Below are 26,623 nucleotides of genomic sequence, written 5' to 3'. Positions count from 1 at the left end.
AAATCAGTACTTAAAATTACACTTTAGAAAGCATACACTGGGATTTTCCTTTTTGAAGATTTTTTAGCAGCTTTTATTTTGGAATTCGGTACCGGATGTTGTGCTGCACATTCTCTCTGTCTTGACAGTGGTGCTGTTTCTGCGGGTGCTGGACGCGGTGGATAGCAGCCGGATAGAAATCTATAAAGGTGAGATTTCTGTCTTCATTAATCTGTTTTACAGACATACATGTTATATTTAAACAGGCTAGAATATATCTTGGATTTATATTGTTTATGAGCGCTCGTGTTTAAATATCAAGTGAAGGATTTGATATTTGAAGAACCTTTGACATAAAGATGCCTGCTCTATAACAGCTGTTTTCACTGCGAAAACCACAAATCGGTCATACCTGCGTTAAATGCACATTTGTTCGTGTTTTCTGTATGGATGGATGTGAGGCTGCTGCTGGTTCAGTGGATCTCTGGTGTGACTCAGGGCCTGTCCTGCAGGAAAAGGCGTTCACACCGTCCGACAGGGTTTATATCAGGAAAATGGGTCTGAATGGTCTGAGGCAGGAACAATAGAATAAAATCAAAAGACTTTAAATCAATTCATAGAGCAAACTAAAGGATAGAATTCACCCATTATTATTTTTAACACACATTAACACAGTCATCAGTAATTTTCTAATAATATTTTAGTCATTATCATCATAAAATAACCTAAGGTCACTGCTGAGACTGTGGACTCACTATTAGTCTGACTATTTGAACGATTGAAGGGATATTATCGGAATTTAATGCATCAAACGTTGATCCATATGGAGGACTGTTGTAGTCCTGTGGTTGGATAAAACACTCAGTCCTAAACCAATCAGATCTCAGTTAATGAATTGGCGTGTCCTTCCCATACTGCAAAAGCTCGTCCCAGAAAACAGCTTTTTTTTTTTTTTTTTTAAATGTTGGCTTTATGAATGGATATTGGCTGCATGTGCAGAAACATTTGTGTCCAGATTTTGTGCGTTTGAAACAAATTGAGTTTATACAGTTTGACTCTAAAGGTGGAATGGTGTGTGTCGTTAAGTTAACCGGGGACAGATGGTGCAACTGGGGACAAATCCTGTGTCTAGTTGGAGACACAGTGATTTTGGGGTCAGTAATTAATGTTAATGTCAGGGTAAGTCTCAGGTAATGAATGTAATTCCATGTAATGTCCCCAAAAATTACATTAATAGACGTGTGTTTGTGAGGATGTATTTGGCTTTCATTGATTAATTTTCAGCTATTCACTTAATTATCAACTATTTTGATAATCAATTGATAATTAATCATTTAAAGTATTTTTTTAAGAAGGAAATGTCTTAAATTTGATTCTAGCATCTTAAATGTGATTATTTTCTGATGTCTTAACTTCTCTGTGACAGTAAACTGAATATGTTTGGGTTGTGGACAAAATAACATGTATGTATGTCACCTTGGGCTTTGGACTGCACTGATCAACATTTTTCACCATTTTCTGACATTTTGTAGACCAAACGGCTAATCGATTAATCCTTAATTGCAACCCACCACCCCTGCTTTGGATAATGTAATTTAAAAAAATAGATGTGATAAATTATGGCTGGTCGGAAATTTCCAGGTGTAAGTGGATGCAACAAGAGTTGACACTTTTCTAGGTTTCCATGTCACGTTAGTTGTCCCTGCAGCAGGCAAGAGCTTATCTATCATCATGTCAGTTTTTCAGCATTAATTTAGATTGATTTCAAAAGTAACATGTTAAAACATGTAAATTAATATAATTCAATGATATGTTCTGACCACGTTTGCCTAAATGACAAGCTTGTGTTAAATGAAAAAATGTAGATTTCTATTTCCAACTTGAAATATCTCTATTCAGTGTTTCACTCATCCCTCAATAACCTCAATTTGAGGTGAAATATCTTCATGTGGGAACCATTTCAAGTAAATATTGATATATTTGATTGTGATAGAATAAGCATATTACCACGTCTTGACGACTTCATGCCACCGTGTGCCACTCCATGAATATTCTTCAAGCTCTGCCACTGCTTATACAGTATTGAAAAATGTATAATAATGTAATTGTTGATTCAACCAGTCAGTCAGAAGTTTTGCTCATTAGAATTAATCAGTGGTACAATACAACAATACAATGAGCTGTGTGGACAATAAGTTTTAAAGTCTTCTGGCAGTGATTCTGGTGCTTCAGTTCTTGGCTTTACCTGCAAAATTACAGTTTACAGTGACAGCCTGCAGTACGTCTTCTGCTGACGGTAAAATTACTGATGCATCGGATGTTTCTCCTTGGAAAACACACACATCCATGTTACCTGTGACAAACACTGCAGCTGCAGCAGCAGCCAGGAGCAGATTCATTGATTGGATCGATATTTTTTATTACGTTTCAGATATTAGTCAGTTTATCAGCTTTATGAGTCTCTGAGAAATGGACTGAAAGTTCAGATTTCTTTCTAAATTAAGACAGTTAAAATTATAACGGACTGAGGAATTAGTTTTAGTGTCATGGTGAGCTAAAACAGCTGTTACACACTTGAAAGAATAACTTAAATTCTCTGAAAGGCAAACATGGAATTCTTGTAGGTTTTACAGAATCGAAATACACAAACATACGCACAAAGGGACAGTTTGGTTTATTTACCGTGGGATTTTCTGAGATACTTATCGATTATCAGTGTGTTAACTACAGTAGATGGCTGTCGGCACGCCCTCAGACTGGTGAAGCAGCAGGAGAACAGCTGTAGGAAGCAAAGCAATGTACTTCTTTGGACAGAGGCAGCAGCGAATCACATTTTAGCCACATAAAAAAATCAATAGTCATCTTAGTGTACACTACATTTAGAATATTTTCACCACTTTATTTTGTCATCAAACAGTCTTTGCCAACAGGAAAACACTGTTATAAAAGCCAGTTATCGCTCTCTCCGAGGCAACCAGACTTCTGTGGCAAAATCAGTAATTTTAACTCTCTGAACACAGGAGCTGCTGGTCTACCGCTGTCTTGATTAGTTGCCTAGTTTGTGTTAAAACAAAACAAAATAAAATAAAAATAAAATGACTGAGTTTGCGAAGGGAGTCTGGTTGGTTTGGAGAGAGCGAGATTTGACTTACATAATGGCTGTAGGAAAAAGCTGTCTGATGGCAAGGTAACACAGTGAAAATATTCTAGAGGGTCCACTTGAACTGATATTGATTTTTTTTAGGTGGCTAAAATACATTTTGCTGCCAACCCTGTCCACAGCAGTTCAATGCTCAGCCTCCTACTGAGGTACTCCTGCTGCGTCTCTATGTTGTGGACATGCTGACACTGACTATTGATAAGTAGCTCATACAAACCCACCTCACGACATCCAAACCATCCCTTTAAAAAGCTTTATTAAAGCCTACTATCATCATATGGGAAACAGAATATGAACAACTGTCAAAGACTAAATGCATAGACTAAATGGAAAAAGAAAAATGTTTGAACTTCAACAGTTTGTTTTACATCGAAAGAATAGACACAGAGGCATGTAAAAACAGGGAGGAATTTTGTCATATAAGAGTCAAATATTTATGAAGTAAATATAAACCGGTGTATAAACAGACAGGGCTGTTTTTATTATAAAACGTCTCGGATTCACCTGCTGCAGACTTAAAAGCACCGAAGAACATCTCCCGCATCCCTGCTGCTCCCCTCTCTGCTCTCTGTTTGCTGTGGAGAAGAAAAAAAGAAAGAAAGAAGAGATGCTATTTTTAGCCTCCCCTCCTCTCATCTGCATCCCCACGCTTCCTAGGAAAGGAGGCACGTGATTGGAGAAGGAAAAGGGGGAAAAATGCCGTCTCAGGCAACCTGGGAGCAGCTGCACAAACTGCTGCTGCATTAGCGAGGAGACGTCTTCTCTCTTTTAGTGCACTGGTACTTATTGTTTCACGCACACAATGAATTCGGGCCAGTTTGTGTTTCAGTGGTCCAGTTTTAGTGTCCCACTTTCACTCTGGTGAGAAAATAAGTCTGCCAACACTGGATATTTTTTTATCATGTTTGCATCAAACACACTGAATACTGAACATTTGTCTAGTATAGGAAGAAACTTAGGGAAGATGCAAAAACCAGCAGTTTGCTCGTGGGGTCAGAGGTCAAAGGCTGCCCACTTAACCTTTTAACAACAGCAATAATCCTCCTAAATTAAACTGATTGGATCATTTTGCGAGCCTCTTAGCCAGTGCAGAGTGGAATAGTCACGAGTGGTTTAGGATGGGAAGAGTTTTATTATTTTATCAGAGTTGGGAATCATGTTTGATTTAATCCAAATATTTATTTGCTCATAATCCCGCTGGTTTCTCCTTTTTTGATTTGTCTTTCCAGTTCTGGTCCTGATTGTAATTCTGGATGTGAAAATGTAATTTTCATGTTTAGTAGAACATTTTGGATCTGTGAAACCCTTTTCTACCCTCGCAGTCTGTTCACAGTTTTTCTTCCTCACAGTGAATTTACAGTTTAGTTTTGCAGCCTGTTTGCAGTGATAGAAGAATTAGTAATACTACACTATAAAATACTCCATTACAAGTAGATTCCTGCAATAAAATGTCCTTAAAGTAGCAAAAGTCAAAGTACTCATTATGCTGGATGGCCCCTGTCAATTGTACTGTAATTATTGGATTATTATTTTTGGCATATTATATAAGTAGTAGTTAATGTTGTTAGTCGAGGTTTATTGTTTCATATACTGTTTGGTAGTTTATTCCATCGTCTTTTATAGATTTGGTTGACCTTTGATCTGTGAGAAACACTCATTAATGTCCAAGTGATCTCAGAGAGGGTGGGATTGCCCCCTCGATTAGGAAGTGTTGATGATGCATTTTTAAGATACCTTTTCTAGTTTTAACGAGTCCAAGGAGTAAAACAAGAGGGGCGCTTAATGACTGGAAGTGTAAGGATCATAGTATATTAGCGGACATACCCACCATGCAGTCACCAATTGGTTTTGGATTGGTTGCAATCTTTCTCATATTACACCTAAACAATGCACAAAATATGTTTCTGAAAACATTTTAAGCAATAAATAGGGAACGTAGTAACAGAATCTTAAGTCATATTTGAGCAGTAGTCTATTTTGACAGTTTGATATGAGTTTCATGAGCCCTGTGTATTGCACACATGGTAAATGTGCCCTAAAGCAAACCTGCTTTATTGTCTGTTTTACTCTAAATGGGACCATAATTTACAAAAAGAACATCATGCTGAATAGAAGACGACTTGAAACTAGAGATTGAGTGTATACACTCATTAGGAAACTGTGTACTGAGGTCATACGTCAAGTGAGAAGTAGGGTAATTTTATATAAGACTCAATACAAATACCCAGCACTCATGAAAATGTACATGCTTGATGTTGAAGTTCATGTTTGTAGACTTTCTCCTAGACTCTCTACAACGTGATCAGTTTTAGTCAAACCCTTTGTTGCGTTCAAGTGCTCCTGCTGTGATTTGAGTGCTTTAGGTTGTAAACTTCCCTTAAATAGATGCAATAAAGACGCAGATGAAATACACTGCTGCTAGCAAGAAATTTAGCTTAGCCAGTTTGGCTAGCTGATGGTCCAAATTTAAGCAGGTAGTGGTGGAAGAAGTGCCTGGGTCATTTAAGAAGCTACAAGGAACTTTAATATTCTGCTGATTTTTGAGGACCCTGTGCACAAAAGCAGTCATGCGTCCTCTGCCATAGCCTCAATTTAATGTCAGAAATAAATTTATCTAATTAAAAATCTCCTACTCACTGTTATTTTGCCTGGAAAATGTAAACATAGGCTCTTCCGTTCTGTGTGCAGTAAATCTTTCAATCTGATTGGCATGCATTAAGAAAATCATATAAAATAAAATAACTTGTTTGCTTATGTAGGTCCTACAGAGGCATCAGTATTAAATTGATCATAACCAGTTAAAACTTGTAATTGTTTAAAGAAAAGTACAAAATGCATCAATATATACTTAAAGCACCAAAAGTATGAGTATCTGGAGCTTACCCTATAATGATAAATCCTAATTTATTTGTTGATCATATTATATGTTAGTAATCTTAATGTGTAAGTAATTTATTTAAACCAATGAAATTATTCCTGCCTCAGAACACTGTGTTTAAGTGAATCTCCAGTATACTTTATTCTGTTGTTGTGTTGACGTTTGCCTTGTGGAGCTTTAGTCTGTCAGTGGCCTCAGCAGGTGTCTCAATAAGTGTCTTTAAGCAGAAAGGTGTTTGGATGATCTGGGATGAGCTGAGGATCAGCTGTCAGTCTGATTAAAAGAGCCTGACTAGCTGGCTGCAGCAGCACTTAGCGGTGGATCAATCAGCTCCTGCAGATCGTCAATCTCCTTTAGGTGACAGGTTTAGAGGAGGGCCTGATGATGTCATCGTGAGGCACAGACACTCGCAGAAACTCTTAGTCATGATTGAATTAGGATTTTTTTTTTTTTTTAAGAAATCGACAACACATCCTCTGCTTAGAGAGGGTGGCTTGAAAATCCAGGCAGAGAACTGACAATTTTATTTCTTTTTTTTCCAGCATCAGAATCACTTTGACACACGGGGAATGCATATTATAGGAAATCTAATAACATAAATAGTCAATATTAATCAATACTACTAGACTTTATTGTTATTTATGTCTCAGGGCCTTAATCCTTTATTTAGACTCACAAATGTCGTCATGGCTGGGAGGCAAATATAATTTAGAATCACTCTGTTGGTTAAAATTAGATTTTAGAGATGTATTTAGAGATGTCTGTCAAATGTTAAATTGATGATAACGATGATGGTTATGATGATGAGACTTTATTGATCCCTGCGGGCAGGTTGGGTCATGAGTCAGCACATTCAGCAGCAGAAAGGACAATATATGTAAAAATCAACCTGGAAATATGGAAAAGAAACACAGATTACTAACACATGTGGATCAAATTGTTACCACATACGTTAACTGATAAACATTTTTTGTGTAATAGGTAGAGCTGAAATGATAAGCAGATTTTTTAAAGCAAAAATGCCAAAGATTTTCCCCAGTGTGATGATTTAGTGTCACATGACTTACTTCATTAACATCACATGACGTACACAAGTCACATGATGCATGAAGCATTATGTAACTTAAAGCCAAGCCCCAGGAAGTGTGCTAGGTGTTTAAGTCAATTTGACATAGTGGCCAAACTGTAATTACAACTCATGTGATGCACAGCGACCCAAAACGACTTTCTCTCATATGCCAACACATCCAGAATAAGTTGATGCCGACGACTCCCAAAACTTCATATATGACTGGTGGAGACAGACAGTGACAGGCTTACTGGAACTGAAGTCCTATACTTTAGTCCGCTGCTAACTGGGCTACAAGATGTTTATTTGGACAAACATTATCCAGTCTTTACCAATACTTTATATGACAGTATGTTTACTCGCCATGTCCACACGCAATAATCTGTCACGTTCCCTAACTTGCAAAATGCAGCCACAGTGTTGACCAACCACAGTCAAAAAATGTTTGCTTCCTCCCAAAAGTCAGCAACTGTGTTTGATGGCATTAACTTCAGCTTGAGCTGCAGCCTATATCATATAGTGAGTTATCATAAGTTAGTGAGGCCACACCCCCTTCAGGGGGAAACCTCAGTGTCTTATAATGAGAGAGATACAAAAAAGCAGAAAAGCTGCTGTGTAGCAGGTTGTAAAGTCAATCAACATACAAATCCTTCACAATCTGTGGTTCTACAGTAGAAACAGAGGTGAGAATAATGGTCTTGACCTCTCATCTTGTAAGCCTGCGGTTGTGAGTCCATATCTTACATGATATTTTCACATGTTTAAGCGTCCTCCAGCAAAACCCTGAAACCTAAATTGGCTCAAATGTGTTTGCATATGAAAAAAAGTTGCTTTGAACAGACGTGTCTTATAGATGTAACGTATAGTCCATTATACATCTTAGGATCTCTTTAAATCATATGTTGCAACAGACCCATGTGCTATGGAAGCTCTCACAGTTCGGTTCACCTGACCTGCAGCTTTGTTCAAAGACAGTTCACTGTTGAGGCCGAATGAAAGCAGCAGCAACCTCCTGCAGGCTGAGAGATATTTGCATAATGAGAATTCGTTAATTACTTTGAGATTAAGCACAGAGGCCTCAGTCTGTAAGCTTCTGTATCAAATTAGTGTTTAGTGAAGGTTAAGCCAACTCTCTTCTCCACAGCTAATCTCTGAGACGCAGAGGAGAGGCTGCAGCAGTCTCACCACGCCGTCACGTACAGCAGACACTCCACAGACTCCTCTGAAAGGCAGCAGAAGTCTGACGGTGACGGTGTTTGACAAGATCTAGACAGCTCCAACTGTGGCTGCTAATTTTTAACCTCCTCTAATCGCTGCTATTAATAACTGCCACATGCTCATGTTTCATTTGTGGTTATCAAAGCAGCGCTTTGGTCCAGAAGAAGCACGATAAAGCCACATTTTAGATAAACATTTAAAAAAAAATTAGGAAGGAAGTAGAGGGTCAGATCAAACTGCAGTAAGTTGACAGATAAGGCAAATATGTCTGAAGGGGTGAAAAATGTTTAGAAAGAAATATGCTAATAAAAACGAAACAAAACTTTTTTATTCTCATTTCCCTAACCTGCTGTTTGGCAAGTCTTTGGCTTGATTTTTTAAAAACAAATGTTAATTGATTTTGAAAAGCGGTATAAGAATACAGCAAAACAAACATACAGACAACAAATCCACAGAAGAAAACAAACACTGACGGGGAAACGTTGTTATATAGGCCAAATGTTGCTCTCTCCAACACAAAACAAATTCTGTAGGCAAAATTAGTCATTTTACCTTGCAGAACATGGGAGTTGCTGGTCTACTGTTGCCTCGATCTGTTCGTTTGTTTGTGTTATTGTGTGGCTTAGGTGAATCGGAATTAACCTTTTAAAACACCAAAGTCATAAAATAAACAAACAAACAAATCAAGGCAGCGGTAGAACAGCAAAGTAAAGGAAAAGGAGGAAAAATTATTTGATTTCACCTATGGAGTTTGGTTGGTTTGGAAAGAGTGATATTTGGCTTATATAACAGTGTTTTTCCCTCAGAAAAGGCTGCCTGACGGTAAAGTTTGAGTTTGTAAAAAGGGTCTAAACATTCACTATGAAGAAGAAAAGCTAATCAAAAAGTTCAGATTGAAAGTACACTCTAAACTGACTGTAAGGACTTGGCTTGAATGTCTGTTTCTAAGTTTAAAACTTATTTCCTAATGCGCTGTCACTGCAACAGCGCTGACTCAGCCTGAGGAAACTCGTCGATAAAAAGCACATGGGCCGAAATATCTGCTGAGCTGAGTAGACATTTTGGTACAGCACCGGTAACACGAGTAGATACATTTTTAATAAGGCCGGCCAAAGACGAAATCAAACACCAAAACCCTGACTGTGATCTCATTTCCAGTGGATTTGCTTCAGTTGCAGCCAGAGAAAAAAGTCTCACATTTGTAGATTTACGTTGTTTCAGTTCACGGTGACAAATAGAGACTTCTTTCTAAGTATTTTTACTCTACTGTTAACATTTTGTTGTGGTGTATTGTGTTATTTTTGTGAAATTTTATTTACAATCCTCCCACCTGACATCATTGTGTTGTATTTTGTTCAAGAGTCAGATAAAATACACCAACAAGTTTGCTTCTATTCACATGTTTTTGTGTGAATTTTGAATTTGTGCGCTGGAATACCAGAAATGAAAAAAGTAGAATTTTTTTGTACTTGGCTGAAGAGTATATTTGGCTTAAAGGCATAAATGGGCAATATTTTCCTGAAAACAATGTATAGACTCATACAAATATAATCTCTGTTATCATCACTCATGATCCAGAAGAAGTGTTTGTATTTCATTGTTTTCTCTCATTATTGTCCTCTACTTGAGACACTTCAACAACCCAAAATGTTGGTATTTGATCTCCTGACATCTTTGTGGTGCATTTACAAACAGCTTGGACAAATCCCACTGATCCTAAATATCCACCAAAGAAAAAATGTCAACAGATGGAAACATCAGATTTGTGTGGAGCAATGAAGAAACTGTAACTGTCCTCACATTTAATGCCATATTTTCAGGTTTGACTGGCGCTCTTTTACTTATGTCATCTTGTTACAGCTTTTTCTTCTGCAGCGGTTTAATGACACCAATCTTTGAACGCAGCAGCTATCATCTGATGGCAATTTAGCCTCTGTGTATCCACTGAGACCTCCTCGTCCACACACCGGCCCGTTTACAGTCCGATTTGCAACTTGAGATGCAAGAACTGAGTTTGACGTCAACCTCTACAAACAGATATCTGCACATGAAAGCAGATACATTTAATAATTTAATAATTTACCTGCAATCATAACTCGCACATGCAATCATATGCGACCAGAAGCTACTCAAATTTGTCAGTGCTACTTAGACTACAAATGAAAACCATATTTTAGAGTAAAGAGATTTAGTGCCACCAACAGTTAATCTCCACTAGCCTAGCTTCATTAGCGTCACTCAGTTTGCTGCACAACAGTTACACCTGACAGACAAGCCTATTTTTTGTGGTGCAACCTGTTTTAATTTAGGGATGTTATAGCCGTAGTTTAAACCAGCACCAGACCTCAACCCAACCAAACACCTGTGGGAGATTTTGGAGCGTTTTGTTAGACAGCGGTCTCCATCACAGTCATTAAAATGGTGGAAGATATTTTGGAAGAACGTCACCCTGGGTTTCATCATTTTCTGACCTTTTATAGACCAAGCAAGTAATCAATTCATTGAGAAAATGATTAATCTTTGAATACTGTTGGATCAAATAATTGTGGGACATGTCCCGTCCCTGCTGTGTTTGTTAAAGATGGACTGGACCTTCTTTCCTTAACATATTGTACAGAATTCAACCAGCTGTTTTGTAATTGTGGGTCATTTGGTTCAGTCTGGATCTTGGTTGTCATCATACTCTTTGTCTCCTTTAGCCTCTGTGTTTGCTCTCCTCTCTTGGTGTGGATTAAGCTCTCTCACCCTCAGTGAGTCACACTGCAGCTCACTTCACTGCAGAGCACTGACACTCACATTTTCAGTCATCTAAATGACTCAGTTGCATGCCAATCAAGTTCAGCAACATTGTTTTATGCCAATGACCACAAGGTTAAAATGCTGACTCTAAATCACTCTTAATATTTGAGTGTAAATCAAGCAGTCCTCTGAAGTGTGCACAGGAGCTCCAGGCTGCAGATTTGTGAGGAATTATTGACGTCACAGGCGGGGAAGAACTTCTCATCAACTAAACAGAAATCGACAACCATGCTGCTGCGTTTTCAGATGTTCTCAAATAAAGAGCCTGAAAGAAAGTCCTCTTTATACAAATTAGATCAAAAAAATGATCAAAACCATTTCTGTGATTTCTGGCTTCATGTTTGAACTCCAGTTGCAGTTGTGTCTGCTTTAGCAGTTTAGGTGATAGTGTTTCCTCACATCTTCAGCTGCCTGCTCAGTCCCCTTTGCATTAAAAAAAACCCCAATGTGTTGGGGAAGGGTCTGTGCTTCTTCATTATTTAGCATCACTGTGTTCCTTCATGTAAACCGATCGGCTGGAGCTCAGAGGAGGGTGCAGTTGTTTTGTTTGCTGCGAGTTCTCGTGTTGCACTGCAGCCCAGTCAAGATAACAGTCTAAATATAGAGCAGGGTGCAGGGACTCGAAGGCCTGTGGGCTCCAATCATTGTCCTCTCAAGAGTCCAAAAGGTTTCCTCAATCCTTTTAGCTCTTGTAGCCCTGAAATTTTGCAGCCCGGTGGTGGCTAATATGTTTACATGGCAGAAAATATTGAAAGTTTCAGGCGTGTAGCTGCTGGTTTTTCTGCTGATGATGGAAACAAAGGGATAGCTCAGGTATTTTGAAGAAGGGTTGTACGAGGTACTTATCGATGGTCAGTGTATTATCTACAGTAGATGGTGGCCAACACGCCCCCACTTTGGAGAAACAGCAGGAGAACTGGTGTAGGAGTCTAAGCCATGAGCTGCTGTGGACATGTTTAGCAACTGAACATATTTTAGCCACCTAAAAAATCAATATCAGTGTAAGTGTGCACTATATTTAGAATATTTTCACCGCTTTACCTTGTTGTCAGACAGCCTTTTCCAATTGGAAACTGCTGTTATATAAGCCAAATATCACTCTCTCCAGAGCAACCAGACTGTTTTGGCAAAAGCAACAATGCAACATGCAAACGTGCACATCAGAGAAGCAGGTTCAGAAACAGAGAAAAAAATGATTATTATACAAATCTGTCCAAGAACACAGTCCTGTTCAGCAAGGCCCCGTGACACATTAAGATATTCAAACATAAATTTTTAGCATTTGTTAGCCAAGGTATTATTCTCATATTTCTTTCAGTTTTTCTTCTAGGCCTGATAACACTTTATTCACCACAATGATGTTGTTGAGACCTTGAGACTTTAGCATGGACATTTTCAAAAAAGTTTTATGACAGTAATTTTGAAAACCACTTGTCTCTGAGTTCAATCATCCTAACCCTCATATTTTTGTCCTACAATTCTGTTTGTTAAATTGAAAATCCAATGAAAAATAAATGTTTTTTTTTTAAAGATGACATACAAAGCAGACGTACATCTTGACCAGCTTAGCTTAGCTTTCCACCTGCCATAGTAGATTGAGAGTGTGTACACTTCTAAATCTAAGGTTACTGCCAGCCATATACTTACTTGTTAGTGGTGTCATTGTTGGTGTCAAACTACATCTTTCCTTGATAGTAACTTCAGCTGTAAGACGACACTCCAACAACCCTCTTATGTTGGTAATTGATGGTATTGACACACTTATAGATGCTAAAATACATGTCCAGCTGGTGAATATCAAACTCCAAACTAACTTCCACCTGGCGTTTGACCTGTGCAGTGAATTATTCCTCGCACATCTCCTGCTGATTGTGACTGATAGAGCAATTTGCCAATTCACCAAATTGAGAAAGCTCTGATGGGTTCTCTGTTTTCCCCTGACATTGCAATATGCTGCTTTGATTAATTACCATGAAGCAAATGTGCTGTGTTTAAGCCTGACAAGTTAATCACTGTCATCTGTTATACTGAGTCTAACAGATGCTGACAGAATCCCATCTTTTGTCTAAACACTCATTAAATGTACGACCTTTTCTGTATGATAATGCATCTCTGCTGTTTTTTTTTTCTGTGGTTCCATGGATTTAATTGTATTAAAGTCTTGACTGATGACTTTAAATTATTCAGAGAGGGCAGACTGACTTTACTAACATCATGTTCTGTGCACGCCTACATCAGGTGGGGCAGATGGGATGAAGTAGTCCTTTTTTTAAATAATAAACTGTATTTACAAAACAGGGACCAAATATGCAAAAGTTGAAGACTAAAATCAAACAACAGTGGTGGAAATGACACAGCAGCATACGAACAGTGATTCTCCCCTGACTCAGGGGAGAGTCCTGTGTGAAACTAGAGGTCGTTGTTGACTTTTATTTTATTTTATTTTTTTCAGCTTTCAGTGGTAGTTTGGTTATGGCTTGGAAACAAAACTAGCTGGTTAGGTTTGTTTCTGCTATGCAGGTGTAAATAGCCACATCCCAGGTGCAAATAGCACTGGTAACTACTGACACCTGGGTGCTAAACGGCACTCTCTTATCAATTGCTCTGTTGCTCATGATTTATGCTAATAAGATATTTGTGTTCTTCCATAAACATCCCTGCTGTATGGTGGATTTTTCCTTCAAAAACAGTACCTGTAGTAGTAGTATAGAATTCAGCATGGAATCAAATCTCTCACCCTGAAAGAGTGTTTAAAAAAGTGTGGATCAAACAGAAAATTAAAATATGTGCCTCTGGAAAGGTCACTGTCATCTATTTTTAAAGCACTGCAAGCAGAGTTGTTGTGGGAGGGTGCGAGATCCTGTGTGGTCTTGACCCTGATCATCACTTGCATGCATATACAAAAAACACAGTACAATAGCCATCATAGTTCAGGTTAACTTGTGCAGCACAGTTTCATAGAAATGCATTTGTGTTTCATATAAGTAAAACATTACAAAAATAAGTATAAGAATATAAGTGTTGGTTGGTGCACACTGTGCAGTGCTACAACAGCATTACACAATTCATCTAACAGTATTATGCACAACTTTTAAACAGCATTAACGCACCAAGCAGCAGTATTTACGGGAGTCACATTTCATCACTTTCAGATAGAGCCAAACAAAATAACAGCTCACAAAGTCATGTTGGCACATTTTAATATGACAGCAGCACTGTGGGAAATCCTGCCATGTTGTGTGATTTAAATAAATAAGATGGACTCACTATAGGCTAAATGGAATCACATTAAAGTCCCTTGTCTCGTCTGTCTTGGCAGCGAACTCAGCAGTAACATATGTGTAATTCATCTTGGATGAAACATCCTCTTCAGTGGATAAAATAACGAGAGCACACAATCAGAACAGTCTGCCCCGAGACACTGACGCAGATAGTTCATTTATTTCAACTTTGAAATGTTGCCAAACTCATGCATTTGTGTAAAATACAGTGAGAGCCTGATCAACTACTGCATTAAAATAGTCTGCTGTGCAGGATCTGTATTCAGGACCGACTCATCCGGGTCATTAACCCAGGAAGGAATAACGGTGACTTTTTTCTTGTGACCTTTATTTTCCCTGGATGATTTCGATTGCCACATGTAGAGGTCACAGCAGCCATTTGATTTAAGCTTCTGTGTTTTGTCTCTGTCCACAGATGGCCTCAGCAACAGCAACCTACGGGCAGAAGGAGTCTTCGGACCAAAACTTTGACTATATGTTCAAGATCCTCATCATTGGCAACAGCAGTGTGGGCAAAACCTCCTTCTTGTTCCGTTACGCAGACGACTCCTTCACACCGGCCTTCGTCAGTACGGTGGGCATCGACTTCAAGGTGAAGACCATCTACAGGAACGACAAGAGGATCAAATTACAGATCTGGGTAAGACATATGGAGACGTGTTGAGTTTCCTGGAAGGAAGGATGTTAAACTGAAATCTATGAACACACACATGCAAGATTGTTGGCCAGTCTTTACTTTCTCACATTACATCATCACCTGCGGCAGGTCAACAGTTTCACATGTAGCTGCAGCTTTACATATGACCTTTGAGCCACCTGTGTCCAGCTTTTTCCTTGAGCTTCCACCGTGTTCCAAGTCCATTTGCCTTTTTTTTTATCCACATATTTCCAATGTGAATCAGTTTTAGGACACATTTATCAGGAGCAGAAACAAATTAGACAAGTAAGTAGAGAAGTTAGCAAAGGAGGAGGTCAGGAGAGAATGTATGAAAGTTAATGATAAACTTGCAAAATCATTGGGAAAACCATGGATTCAAGGGAAATAATTTAACAGTTGCAGGAGTAAAAGCAACATGTAGGGTATACTTGCCAACCCTCCTGATTTCTGAAAGATTTTCAGTAGAGGGATGGATGTAGGTATATATGATATAGGGTCACAAATGTAAAGTTAGTTACTGTTAGCAAAACACCAGATAAGTAGCTTGCTAGTGATTGATGTAGATTAGCTAGCTAGTTAGCCAGTGTTTTGCTAGCATTAGCAAGTTGGAGATATGACGATATGCAGCTTTTATAGGTCTTCCTGCAACGTCTTTTAAACATCTTTAAAATTTGTTTTTCTTCTAAATATAGAGGAGCCTAACTCATAGCATGTCTAAGTACAGGAAACAGGAAATGAGAAATTTGAGCAAGGTATCAAGATTGCTCCACTTTTATTGGAGCACAGAGCGAAAAGAGGAGAGATTTAGGAAGGGTCAGTTGACCAGGTGTGTGGAGGTAAAACAGTGAGCACTGAAGCTCTCTTTTTTCATTGTATAAAACAACTTTTCATGTGAACAATCAAGTGTAGCATCATGAATACCTAGGAAGGATTATTCCCATACAGAGTTTAAACTATTTTTGCATCTTGTCCCTTTCAATGAGGGCAGGCTTTTAACCCTGCCTTCAAGTGTGGTGGTGCAGAGCAGCTAAACATTTCTGGTTTGTTTCAAGCACCTGCACCAGCCCTTCATCTGAAGGCTGTTTCAACACTTTTGAAAAACATAATGCTACGTCCTTGTGACACTCACTTGAGCCTCTGAAACAAAACCTGAATGTTAGTCATGTTTTTTAATGCAGCAAATAACATTTCATAAGATATTTCATAACATGTTCAACAGCGTTATCTGCTGCTCTGTGAAACATTGCCCTGTGGTGCAGTTTTATTATGCAAACTGTCCTCGAATCACACAAGAAACACACACAAACATGTATACAGTGCTGTCCTCTCTGCAGATGCTCATCCACCTGACCGTTAATGAGCAGAATGCAATAAAATACAATAGAAGACATGATGACAAGAGGCCCAAACACCACACAGGGTGGCGTTTTTTTTTTATGTTTTCTTGCATCAGACGTATGTTTGCTCCTGAGGGCTCAACAGTAAACACAATCAGAGAGCAAAGAGAAGACAAGCTGTGAGGACAGGCTCCCTGAGCTGCAGGAAAACTGTGTTTCAGCATCACGTTGTGGATCATGACATCATTTCCACCCTTACTACACGTTCTGCTGAACACTGAGCTGTGATGCTGAGCAGAGCATCGTCTGTGTGTGTGTATGTGTGTGTGAGTGAGTGTGTGTGTGTGTGTTTGTGTGTGTATGCCTGTCTCTGTTGTCAGCCTTTGCAAGGTCTTGCCTCTGGTAAGGAAGACATGTTCGGCCAATAGGAGCATGAGAAACAGATGACTGGGTGCTGCTCTCCCCTCCCCCATTACTACACATCTCCCTGAGTAGATACCCCCCCCCCCCACTACTGCACACACACCATATATAAAATCCCCATCCCCCATCTCTGTGCAATTCTCTCAGCTGAGACTCCAGCAGAGTAAAAATGAAAATGGTTTTGAGTCATGGGATCAAAAGTCAACATACAGTGTGTATATTTATTTCACAGAGTGTAGTTGATCCTGTTTATATAGATTAATACGTATATAGTGTTGCATTCACATTATATCACTGTAAACAGTAGTGGATTGGACATCCTTCGTTTTTCATTCAACTCGAGACACTATGTCTGCATTCATTCTGATCAAATGTTGGGCTTCAACTGTTGATCAGTCTGATTATTCTTTGATTAATGATCAACCTTTCCAGTGTTCAGTGTATAAGATTTCACTCAGAAGAGGAGAGTGAGAGGAGATTTTTACAATCTGCAGCCCTTTAATCCATAAAATGTCAGAAACCAGTAAGGAAAATGCTCATATATATTTTGCTGAGCCCTTTGTCCAATCAACAATCTAAAGCCCAAAGACATAAAATTTATAATAATATAAAATAGTGAAAATTGACATATTCCCAAAATATAACATATATTGTCATATCTTTCCAGTTCACAGAGTAGTTTTTTAGCTCTTATTTCAGAAAATCTCTGATTTCTTTTTTGCTTGTGGCCATTTAGTGGCAGCATCACCATGATTTATGTTCCTACGTCACTTAGTCTGCGATGTATCTTGGTTTTGACTTGTGTTTCATTGAAATAATTCAAACTTTATTGTGAAAACACAACATACTCGCGATTTCAGGAGGCAGGGAAAACGCTGAATTAGGGTTTACAAATAAGAGATTAAGTGGCTCCTACAGCTGAAACAAATAATAATTAAAAACAATTTATTTTCCCTTCAAGCATCCGTGTCAAGTTTACATCCAGGCTTATGTCTTACCCGCAGAAAAATGAAGAGTTTAATTCAGCATACAAGCTGTTCACAGCATTAACTGTTTTCAGGGCTCATGGTGAAAGATGAGTACTCCACTGTGTTCATTATGTAACATCACTCAGGGCAACCTGTACTGACATTGTAGGTATAGAGCTGATGCTCTCATCCAGAGCGTCCTGCAGCAGCACACAGTGAACGTAAACTGCAGAACATCATAACCAGCAACATGGACCTGCAGCTCTCTAGATATAGATGTCACACTGTTTTCTTGTGACCTGAGTGGGATCATGTGTGATTGAGTGAATGGACACATTGATGAGTCCAAGAAAAGAAAAGCTAAGAATGGTGTCTGTATACAGTATGTTGTATTTGTGCATATATATCTATGACCTCTTTGTCAGAGACTTTACATTACAGCTTATGTTATGTGTGTGTTGTTTAGATGGTGGAAGTGTCTATAATAATAATAATAATAGTAGAGACTGCAACCCTTTTATCTTAAGACTTTGCAGTGAATGTCAGTCTCTGTCTTTTTATTCTGATGTCCACGCTGACGGCAGAGTGAAGCTGCTCGGCTCAGAGACAGGGTGTTTAATTCTCTGATCATTCATTAGGGTTCAGCACTGAAATTCAACCTCACCTGAGTTTGTGTCCAAGGAGAGAGGGCCAGAGAGGAAGAGGCAGAGCTCACAGCGAGCTGATGAAGTGTCACCTGCTGGCAGACTTTAAAAAACATGAGAGACCTTTTAATTTTGCTGGTTTTACTGGAGCACATGTGTCAGCCTGACATGTTGAATATAAAGTCTGACCCCTCAGTGTGTGTTTGTTTGTGATGTTATTTTTGTCCCATCTTAAGGCTAAAGTATTCTGAAATCATGAAAGTTGTTTTCTGGGGAGTCTGCAGGTCTTAGACATTTGAATAATTTCTAAAATCAGTTACTGAATCTTTTACACCACGTGTCCACACTCGTACACGCATCCAACTGCAGGTTAGGCCACACTCAGACAGAATCAGGTGTTGTGGTGAAAACGCCAGTCATCTCATTCATTTTGAATGGAGGTAGGGCATTTAGGCTGCAGCAGAGGAGACTGCAGGGGATGCTGAGAAGAAAATACAGCATGCAGTGATGTGAAGAAGAGTCAACTTTTGGAGAGACACAACCTGATGTCAGGCTGCAGTGGCCAATTACGAGTTATTGTTCAGACTGCACCAGAGTCAGACTGAAATATCTCTGAAACCAGGAGCTATATCCAGGCAGAGTTCATGGAGCAAACAATGATACTCTCTCATTTATGTCCTCATTTTGTTTGTCACATGTACCCAGCTTTGACGTCTGGGTCTGACTTCAGTTTATGCTGCAAAATAATCACACCAAGAAGCTTCCTTTGGTTTGGGTTCATTTGTGTGTGTGTGTGTGAGAGAGAGTGAGAGAGAGAGAGAGAGAGAGAGAGAGAGAGAGAGAGAGAGAGAGAGAGAGAGAGAGAGACAGAGAGAGAGAGCACAGCTGTGGTCATGCAAGGTAGAGAATGAATGGGGAGAGGGAGTGCTGGTAACGAGAAATCTTGTGAATCAGAGAAATAAAACATTACTTCCTGATTGTTCCACAGAGGTTATGTTCAAAGCACAAACAAACACCCCCTCACACCACCTCACAAGCTTGTGGCTAATTTCCACAACACCAGATTCTGTCTGAATGTGGTCTTATTGCCAGAATCTGCAAACTATCTGCTCTGACAAAAACACTTCAGCCTCACACCTTTTAATCTGTGTTTTCAAATTGTCATAGGACTTTTTAATTCTATGTTTATTGCTTTGTTGTTTGTTTGTTTGTGCACTTAAAGTTTCATCAGGATCATTAATTCTCTTTGCAAGATAGAAGATTGGTGCAGATGACTCTAGTTTCTAAGGAGTAGTGTAATGTAAATCAACCAAGATGAGTCTTTAAATAAAACACCAAGTAGTATTAAAAAGTGGGAAAGTATTATTCAGCAAATCTGCAGTTTGGCTTGAATTTCTGTACCCTGCAGATTCTGCTTTATCATTTCACCAGCCAAAGTTATTAGGTTGAAACGCTGAGCCAGTGGTGTGTTACCTGCCAAAGTGTCTGGTAAAATTCATAAAGTAAAAAAAAAAAACTCATTTCACACCAACGGCTTGGAGGAATTTTATCTAAGATACAATTTGAGTTTAAAATGTTGGCTTAAATGAAGTTGCTGACACACCAAAGCTGTGAGTGCAGAGCAAAATTTTCCTGTGCAGTGTTCAGCATACACAAGCGCTGCAACAGTTAAATCAATAAATTGATTAGTTGATTAGGAAAAAAATAGGTTAATTTCAGTCATTTTTCAGGCAGAATTGGCAACCATTTAAAACCACTGTAACAGACTAAATGATTCATTGTGCAGATTAAATATCATGAAAATAGTTGTTAGTTACATCCCTACTACACACTTACAAATTATTCTGAAAAACAGTTTAGCTGCTAACTTTACTGTGTTACAGAAAGTGCTGTAGTTGTTGCCCCCCTGTGGACTGGTGTGTGTCAGGCAGGGGTGTGGTCATAAACCTTGCTGCTGCTGCTGCATGTATTTTAGAGTAATATCAACCCACCTGTATGTACAACAAGGCAGAAACCTTCAGCACAACTTCAGGATTTATTCTGCAGGGCCGCCTCTCTGGGGTTTTCGGTTCCCCCCAAGTGCTGTGCACCATCTGCTGACCTGCTTGTCAGAATCACATGTGGTTGGTAGTTGTAGACACTGTGGGAGGAATAAGATTTTTGTTTTGTTTTTTTCTTGGTGCCTATTTTGCGTTTTTGATAGTGTTTCTTTAAATTTAGAAACAAAAACAGAGGTTAATATTGGTAGTGTTGCATAGTGTTTATAGTTCAGTATCAGAAAACATTTTCGTGGCTGGTTTGTGCCAAAAGTCTGACATATGAAAATTTTAAAAAAGGACCAATTAAACTGTCTGAAGACCTAAAACTTTATCCTCAACCTAATCTGCGAGACGTCTTTTGAAATTTAGCTAATAAAAATGTTAATAAAATGTCCCCCTAAATGCTGCTGTTATTGTTTTTTTAATTTTTTTTATCCAGGACACGGCGGGTCAGGAGCGTTACCGCACCATCACCACAGCCTACTACCGAGGAGCCATGGGCTTCATCCTGATGTATGACATCACCAATGAGGAGTCCTTCAACGCTGTCCAGGACTGGTACGTGATTGGCTCAAGGGCGTGTGTCACATGACTAACTGACACGACTGTAACCTGACACCACGGAGCTGTATACCTGTGAGAAGGAGTGCTGTGTGGATGATGGATCAGGTGGTGTCGAGATAATCAGCAGCAGTCTGGAAACAGATGTAGAGATACTGATTGATGAGCGGAGCAGGCGATACGGTTCAAGTTTCTCTGTGTATTGTTTCTGAAGTCCACAGCTTCCTCTGTGTCTGCAGAAGAACCGGATGCTGCAGGGATCATTATCTTTGATCCTTTCTGTATCCTGCTGGGACTTTGGCTCAGTGTCATTTCTCTGATTGTTCATCACTTCAGAATCAAAAAGACATAATTTTCCTCTGACCCGTAGTTCTACTTAGTTGCCAAGTTTTGGAGAGAATTTTTACTTATGTTGGGATCTAAATAGATAAAGGATTATGTTTTCTAATTTTATCTTAAATGAATAACAGGGACAAGACATTCTGGAATTGGTCCAGTAAATTTCAACATTGATCAGATCCAAACTAACATGTGCACCAAAATGTCACGATAACACAAACAAATAAATCAGCAACTTGGTGTTTTGCGAGTAAAATTACTCAGCTCAGTTCAGTCTTCACTTACAACCTAAATCACTAAAAACCAACCAAAGACCCTAAGAAGCTAAAAAAACACAACCTTACCTAAACTTATAAAACCAACTTAACTGTCCCGAGGCATTTTTCCATCAGACTAAACATTGGTTAAATAGATAAGATACAGTAAATATAGTAAGTGGAAAATAACAGTACAGTTTAAATTGATTTCAGAGCAGAATAACTGGTTTAGAGGTCCCCAGCTGTTTAGGGTATTCTGCTGCCTTAAGCTCTTTTTAAAAACAGACACAGATAATGACATTTTTTCAGTGTTATCACTCTCATTCCATGCCTCTGAATCTCTGCAAACCAAACTAAAGTGTGTACATTTTAGTTTATGTTTTTTTTTACCTTTTATGAGATGCTTTTTCCTAGCATGTCTGTGAAGATGGGAATAAGATCACAATTTCTGTCACTGAGCACCTACTATCTCTATACTATACAGGTTTATCTCTGCAGGGATCTTTTTCATAATGTCCAACAGTTAAAATGACAACAAGTAAATAAATTTTAAAGATTACATTGCAGCCATTGCTGTCTGAGGCGATCTACTGGACCAATTACAATTTTTGTTCCTATAAGACATTTTGACGTTAAAACATGTTAAAAATTATCAAGGTTTAATGATACCAGAATAACTCTTTAAGGAAAAAAGTACAAAAATATTAGCATCAAACTTTATGTAATGTACCAAAAGTAAGTTTGTCCCATTTCAGAATAATGTCCATTATATAATTAGATTCAAATTACTGATGCATTAATGTGTTAATCACTTTAATGTTGCAGGTTTCAAACAGTACTTTCAATTACTTTATATACTGTAGCTTATGATTTATCCCCACTGGATCAATAAAGTCTTTTAAACTGTATTTGTTGATTATATTTTGTATTACTGATCTGAATCCCCAAACTAACTAGTAACTAAAGTTATCAAATAAATGTAGTGCAGTGAAAACTACAATATTTGGTTCTGAATTGTAGTTAAGTAGAAATATATAATAGAAGGAAGTATCTCAAAAGAACAGTACCTTATGTTCTCAGTTACTTTCCATCACTGCTGGTTAGATCTGCTGCTAAGGCAGAGCAGGACTCCTGGCCAGTTAACGTGCAGGAAGAGAGAGTTTATTGTGCAATATTTCAACAAAAATACTTGTGTGTTAATATTTAATCACATTATCATTCTATTTATAAAACATTTTATTCATTTCAGTCTGACACTTTCAGCTCTCAGCTGTGCCAACGTTGTGTCAAAATAATGACAGTGGAGCAAAAATTGCTCGCTGTCAAACTCTGATTTTAGATCTGCAATAAAAATAACATGAGTTTGTTTCTGTCAGGATCAGAGTTTGTAACTATGTTCAATCGATCCAGATTGTGTGGCGCTCTGCTCTACACACTGATTAGAGAACATGTGAGAGGAATAATTCAGAGTTCAGGACACGTTCAGCCGCAGTGTGATCACAGTCTTTCAGTTTTTCCTCTCTGACTGCGGTGTGTGTTGGTTCCCAGGTCGACTCAGATTAAGACGTACTCGTGGGACAACGCCCAGGTGCTGCTGGTAGGAAACAAGTGCGACATGGATGACGAGCGAGTGGTGAGTGGAGAGAGAGGCCGGCAGCTGTCTGAACACCTCGGTGAGTTCATGGTCCACACACACACACCATGTCTATGACTCAGTGTTAGGTATACTGAAATAAAGGTAATTGAGGGACAGGCAGGAAGTCAATGGATCACCAAAGTTAAAGTTGTAGTTCTTTGAAGTGGGGCTGTATGATGTACTTAACCACAGTCAGTGTATTACTGTGACTTCTGTGAAATACCGGTAGACCAGCAACTTCGAGATAAAGTGGCAAAAATATTCTAAATATAGAAAACACATGAACTGATATTGATTTTTTGTGTCTTAAATATGTTTTAGTGCTGACCCTGTCCACAGCAGTACATTGCTTAGCTTCCATGCTCGTACTCTCTGCTTCTCCAAACTGGGAGGAGGTGTTGACTGCCATCTAGGGGGGAGTCGCCACAATTGGAATGAGATTTTTGCTTTTTAACCCAAACCAAGTCCATCCACAAGTATACACTGACTATGGAGAAGTACCTCATGTGACCCCACTTCAAATAATCCGAATGATCCTCTTAACCTTTTCGGAAACATTAACAGTTATCAAGATATTTCAACGTGGAATCAAGCTGCTATCATGGTTAAAATTTAATTTCACCAGCTGCACTCTGCACCACAGCTTCACCACCACGCTATATAGTTGTAAGGATGATCACGTCCCCATTAAACCTCCCTGACCCTCACCCGCAATCTATTTCCTCTGCAGGTTTCGAGTTCTTCGAGGCCAGCGCCAAGGACAACATCAATGTGAAGCAGACCTTTGAGCGCCTGGTCGACATCATCTGCGAAAAGATGTCTGAGAGCCTGGACGCCGGAGATCCCGCCGTCACAGGGGCCAAACAGGGGCCCCAGCTGACAGAGCAGCCCGCTCCTCCTCACCAGGACTGTGCATGTTAAAGCTGACTACTCCCCCAAACCCTTTTCCTCCCTCTTCCTTGTCCTCCTCCTCTTACTCCTCTTCCTTCAGCTGGACCCCAGGGCCTCGGGTCCATACTCCATCACCCTTCTCACTCACTCTCCTGCTTCTTTCTGTAACCTTGTCAGGATTGTTGGCTGAGGGGAAGAAAAAGAACCGGTGCCCGGTTGCATAAAACCACTGAGGCTAGGGTTTCCCTTAAATTTAAAGGATGCCTTAGGAAAGAGTTCCATAAAATCACATAAAAGTGTTGGTCTTAGCTACTGAAGTATTCCCTCATGTGTTGCTAGAAGGGCCTTAGCAACCATTTTCCTCAGAAATTTTTAAGAGAGCCATAACAGTGAAATAATGGTGGAAAATAAGACCGATGGCCGAATTTATCATGATTGAAGAGTAGGAAGAGACACCAAGATATATTTTTTGGGACAGGGAAAACCCACTGAATAAATGAGACATGAGAAACTTTTTAGACGGTATAGATTTGATGTTAGCACTAGCAAACTTTGTAGCTAGCCAGCCAAATGTTAACATGTCCCTTTCTAATATATATTAACATTAGCAATATTTTCACTGAAACTGACCAGTTTCACAGTAATATCCTGCATTATTTTATTTCTTCATGACTTTGACTACGGTTCATTTCACAGCACACTCATATTAATTTTGTCAGCGAGCTTACTTCATGCCACATTTTCTGCTTGTTTGTTGTGGCTGGGTTAAATTTACTTTGGATTATGTGCTTGTTCTTTCCATATTATCTGTGGAGAACAACATTCTCATCTTTGTTTTCTTTTTGATGTCTATTTTGGAGAAGCTAGCTAGCTAACACAGGCTAACTAACTGTGAAGCTAAGCGTGACCATGGTAACTGAAGTGCACATGTGCTGTATTTTGCTGTGAAAGCCTTAGTCTAGACAAACTAGACAACCTGGGAGGCTTTATGCAACGCTTAGGGAAATATTTTGCTTAAGGAATAAACTTTTTTTCGAAACCTGGTGGTTTATGCAACCGGGCAGGTTGAAAAGTGTCTGAACTGCTCTGAGGTGTTCATGGAAAAGTGCTTGGGGGTGTGTTTGCTTCTGGTTCCTCCTCATTAAGGAGCTGTTTATTTTTTTTGATCAGTGCAGGTGTTGGTCTGATGCCAAAGCAAGTTCAATCAAACCGGAGTGTTTCAGCCTCTTTTGCAGCCGAGGTTCTTGAAGGTTCCCAACACCTCTTCCGTTGTCTCCCTGTCCCTCAGTGTGGTTTTACAAGAAGGATTTGACGGCGTCCGTCCTCAGAGTGCCATTTAAATCCTTCCGATGTTTACAGTACTTTGTTTCATGTTGGTCAAATGTCTTGAAAAGATGTCAGCCTCAGATATGGTGACCAAGAAGGCCACAGTGGAGTTAATGTGGGAGGGAGGATCCAGCTGAAATCTTACATTTCTTATACGATTCTGGACACAGAATCAAACACACATGGATCTGTGTTTCATTTGTTGTCTCACTGGGTATCTAACATGGATTTTGCAGGTATTAGCAAGTGTTTTGTTCTCATTATTCATCTGAGCCTTTTCGTTTGGCCTTTTTTTTTTTAAAATGTTTTTTGTATTCTGATGCCCCATTTGTTCTTTTCATACATTAATTTAACACTGGGTGGGGAAAAATATGAACAAGATAGAGCTAGGTTAAAAAAATAGCAAAAAATTAAGAGACACATTTTATTTAATTATATTTATTTCAAATGTACATATAAATGTTGTGCAATATATATATATATGAATATATAATATCTACAGGTATGCATTTCCGGAAATGAATTTTAACAGGAATGAAGTTCCATGAGGATAGTATCAAATGTAAGAGGTCTGTGTTGTCGGGTTTGTTTGAATGATGTGTGGCAGTTTCTTCCGTGAGTCGTTTCATTTCCCCAGTCGGTTTGGTCTCATGCTGCTTTCCAGCGATGCTGCAAGTCAGAAATTCTAATACCCTGCTATGAAAAAAATGACATCCCTTTGAATCTGAAAATTACCGGTATGTTTTCCATCCTCCAGATCCACTAAAATGTGTGACTTCCAGTGCTGCTGCTAATAAAGGGACACATTTTAAACTGGGTCTAATCCTGGGAAAACTGTGCTGCGTCATAAATGTTTTTTAAAGCCAAGCAGTGACTGTAGTGAAGCTGACATCATGAGTTTTTCAAATTAGTCAAACAATTTTAGTCTTCTGAAAACCCAAAGTCATCTAGATCTAGCAACAGCTAAATCCTTATTATACTAATTATAATGACAAATATTTTGATGCCTCTTGTCCCAAAAGCCTCAAGGAGTTATTGTCATTGCTCTCACTAACAGACAATGTAATGACTGAAAGATGTCTGAAAAGCATTTTGGGCAACACAGTTGTGCAGCTGTGCTTGCTAAAAATGCAACATATGTTGATACTACAGCATTTTAC

The 26,623-nt window shown here is 38.9% G+C and overlaps 1 protein-coding gene across 1 annotated transcript; it reads left to right on the top strand.

Annotated features, from left to right (window-relative positions):
- Window positions 1-109: 109 nt before the first annotated feature.
- On the top strand, window positions 110-25,857 carry rab3ab (RAB3A, member RAS oncogene family, b). Its single transcript, XM_084723142.1, has 5 exons — window positions 110-188; window positions 14,800-15,024; window positions 20,893-21,011; window positions 23,159-23,283; window positions 23,977-25,857. Exons 2-5 carry the CDS (start codon window positions 14,800-14,802, stop codon window positions 24,165-24,167), a joined length of 660 nt encoding a protein of 219 aa, XP_084579268.1. The 5' UTR covers window positions 110-188; the 3' UTR covers window positions 24,168-25,857.
- Window positions 25,858-26,623: the final 766 nt, after the last annotated feature.

This window comes from Lutjanus erythropterus, chromosome 7 (genome assembly GCF_056507025.1).
Source record: "Lutjanus erythropterus isolate fLutEry1 chromosome 7, fLutEry1.hap2, whole genome shotgun sequence".
In the NCBI taxonomy this organism is placed as follows: domain Eukaryota; kingdom Metazoa; phylum Chordata; class Actinopteri; order Lutjaniformes; family Lutjanidae; genus Lutjanus; species Lutjanus erythropterus.
The sequence above is the reverse complement of the archived record's forward strand: the minus strand, read 5'-3'. Positions and strand labels throughout refer to the sequence as shown.

Coding starts and splice junctions, on each gene's coding strand:
- rab3ab (XM_084723142.1), top strand. CDS start 14,800: ATGGCCTCAGCAACAGCAACCTACGGGCAGAAGGAGTCTTCGGACCAA. Junction 15,025..20,892: donor GGATCAAATTACAGATCTGG/GTAAGACATATG, acceptor TTTTTTATCCAG/GACACGGCGGGTCAGGAGCG. Junction 21,012..23,158: donor TTCAACGCTGTCCAGGACTG/GTACGTGATTGG, acceptor GTTGGTTCCCAG/GTCGACTCAGATTAAGACGT.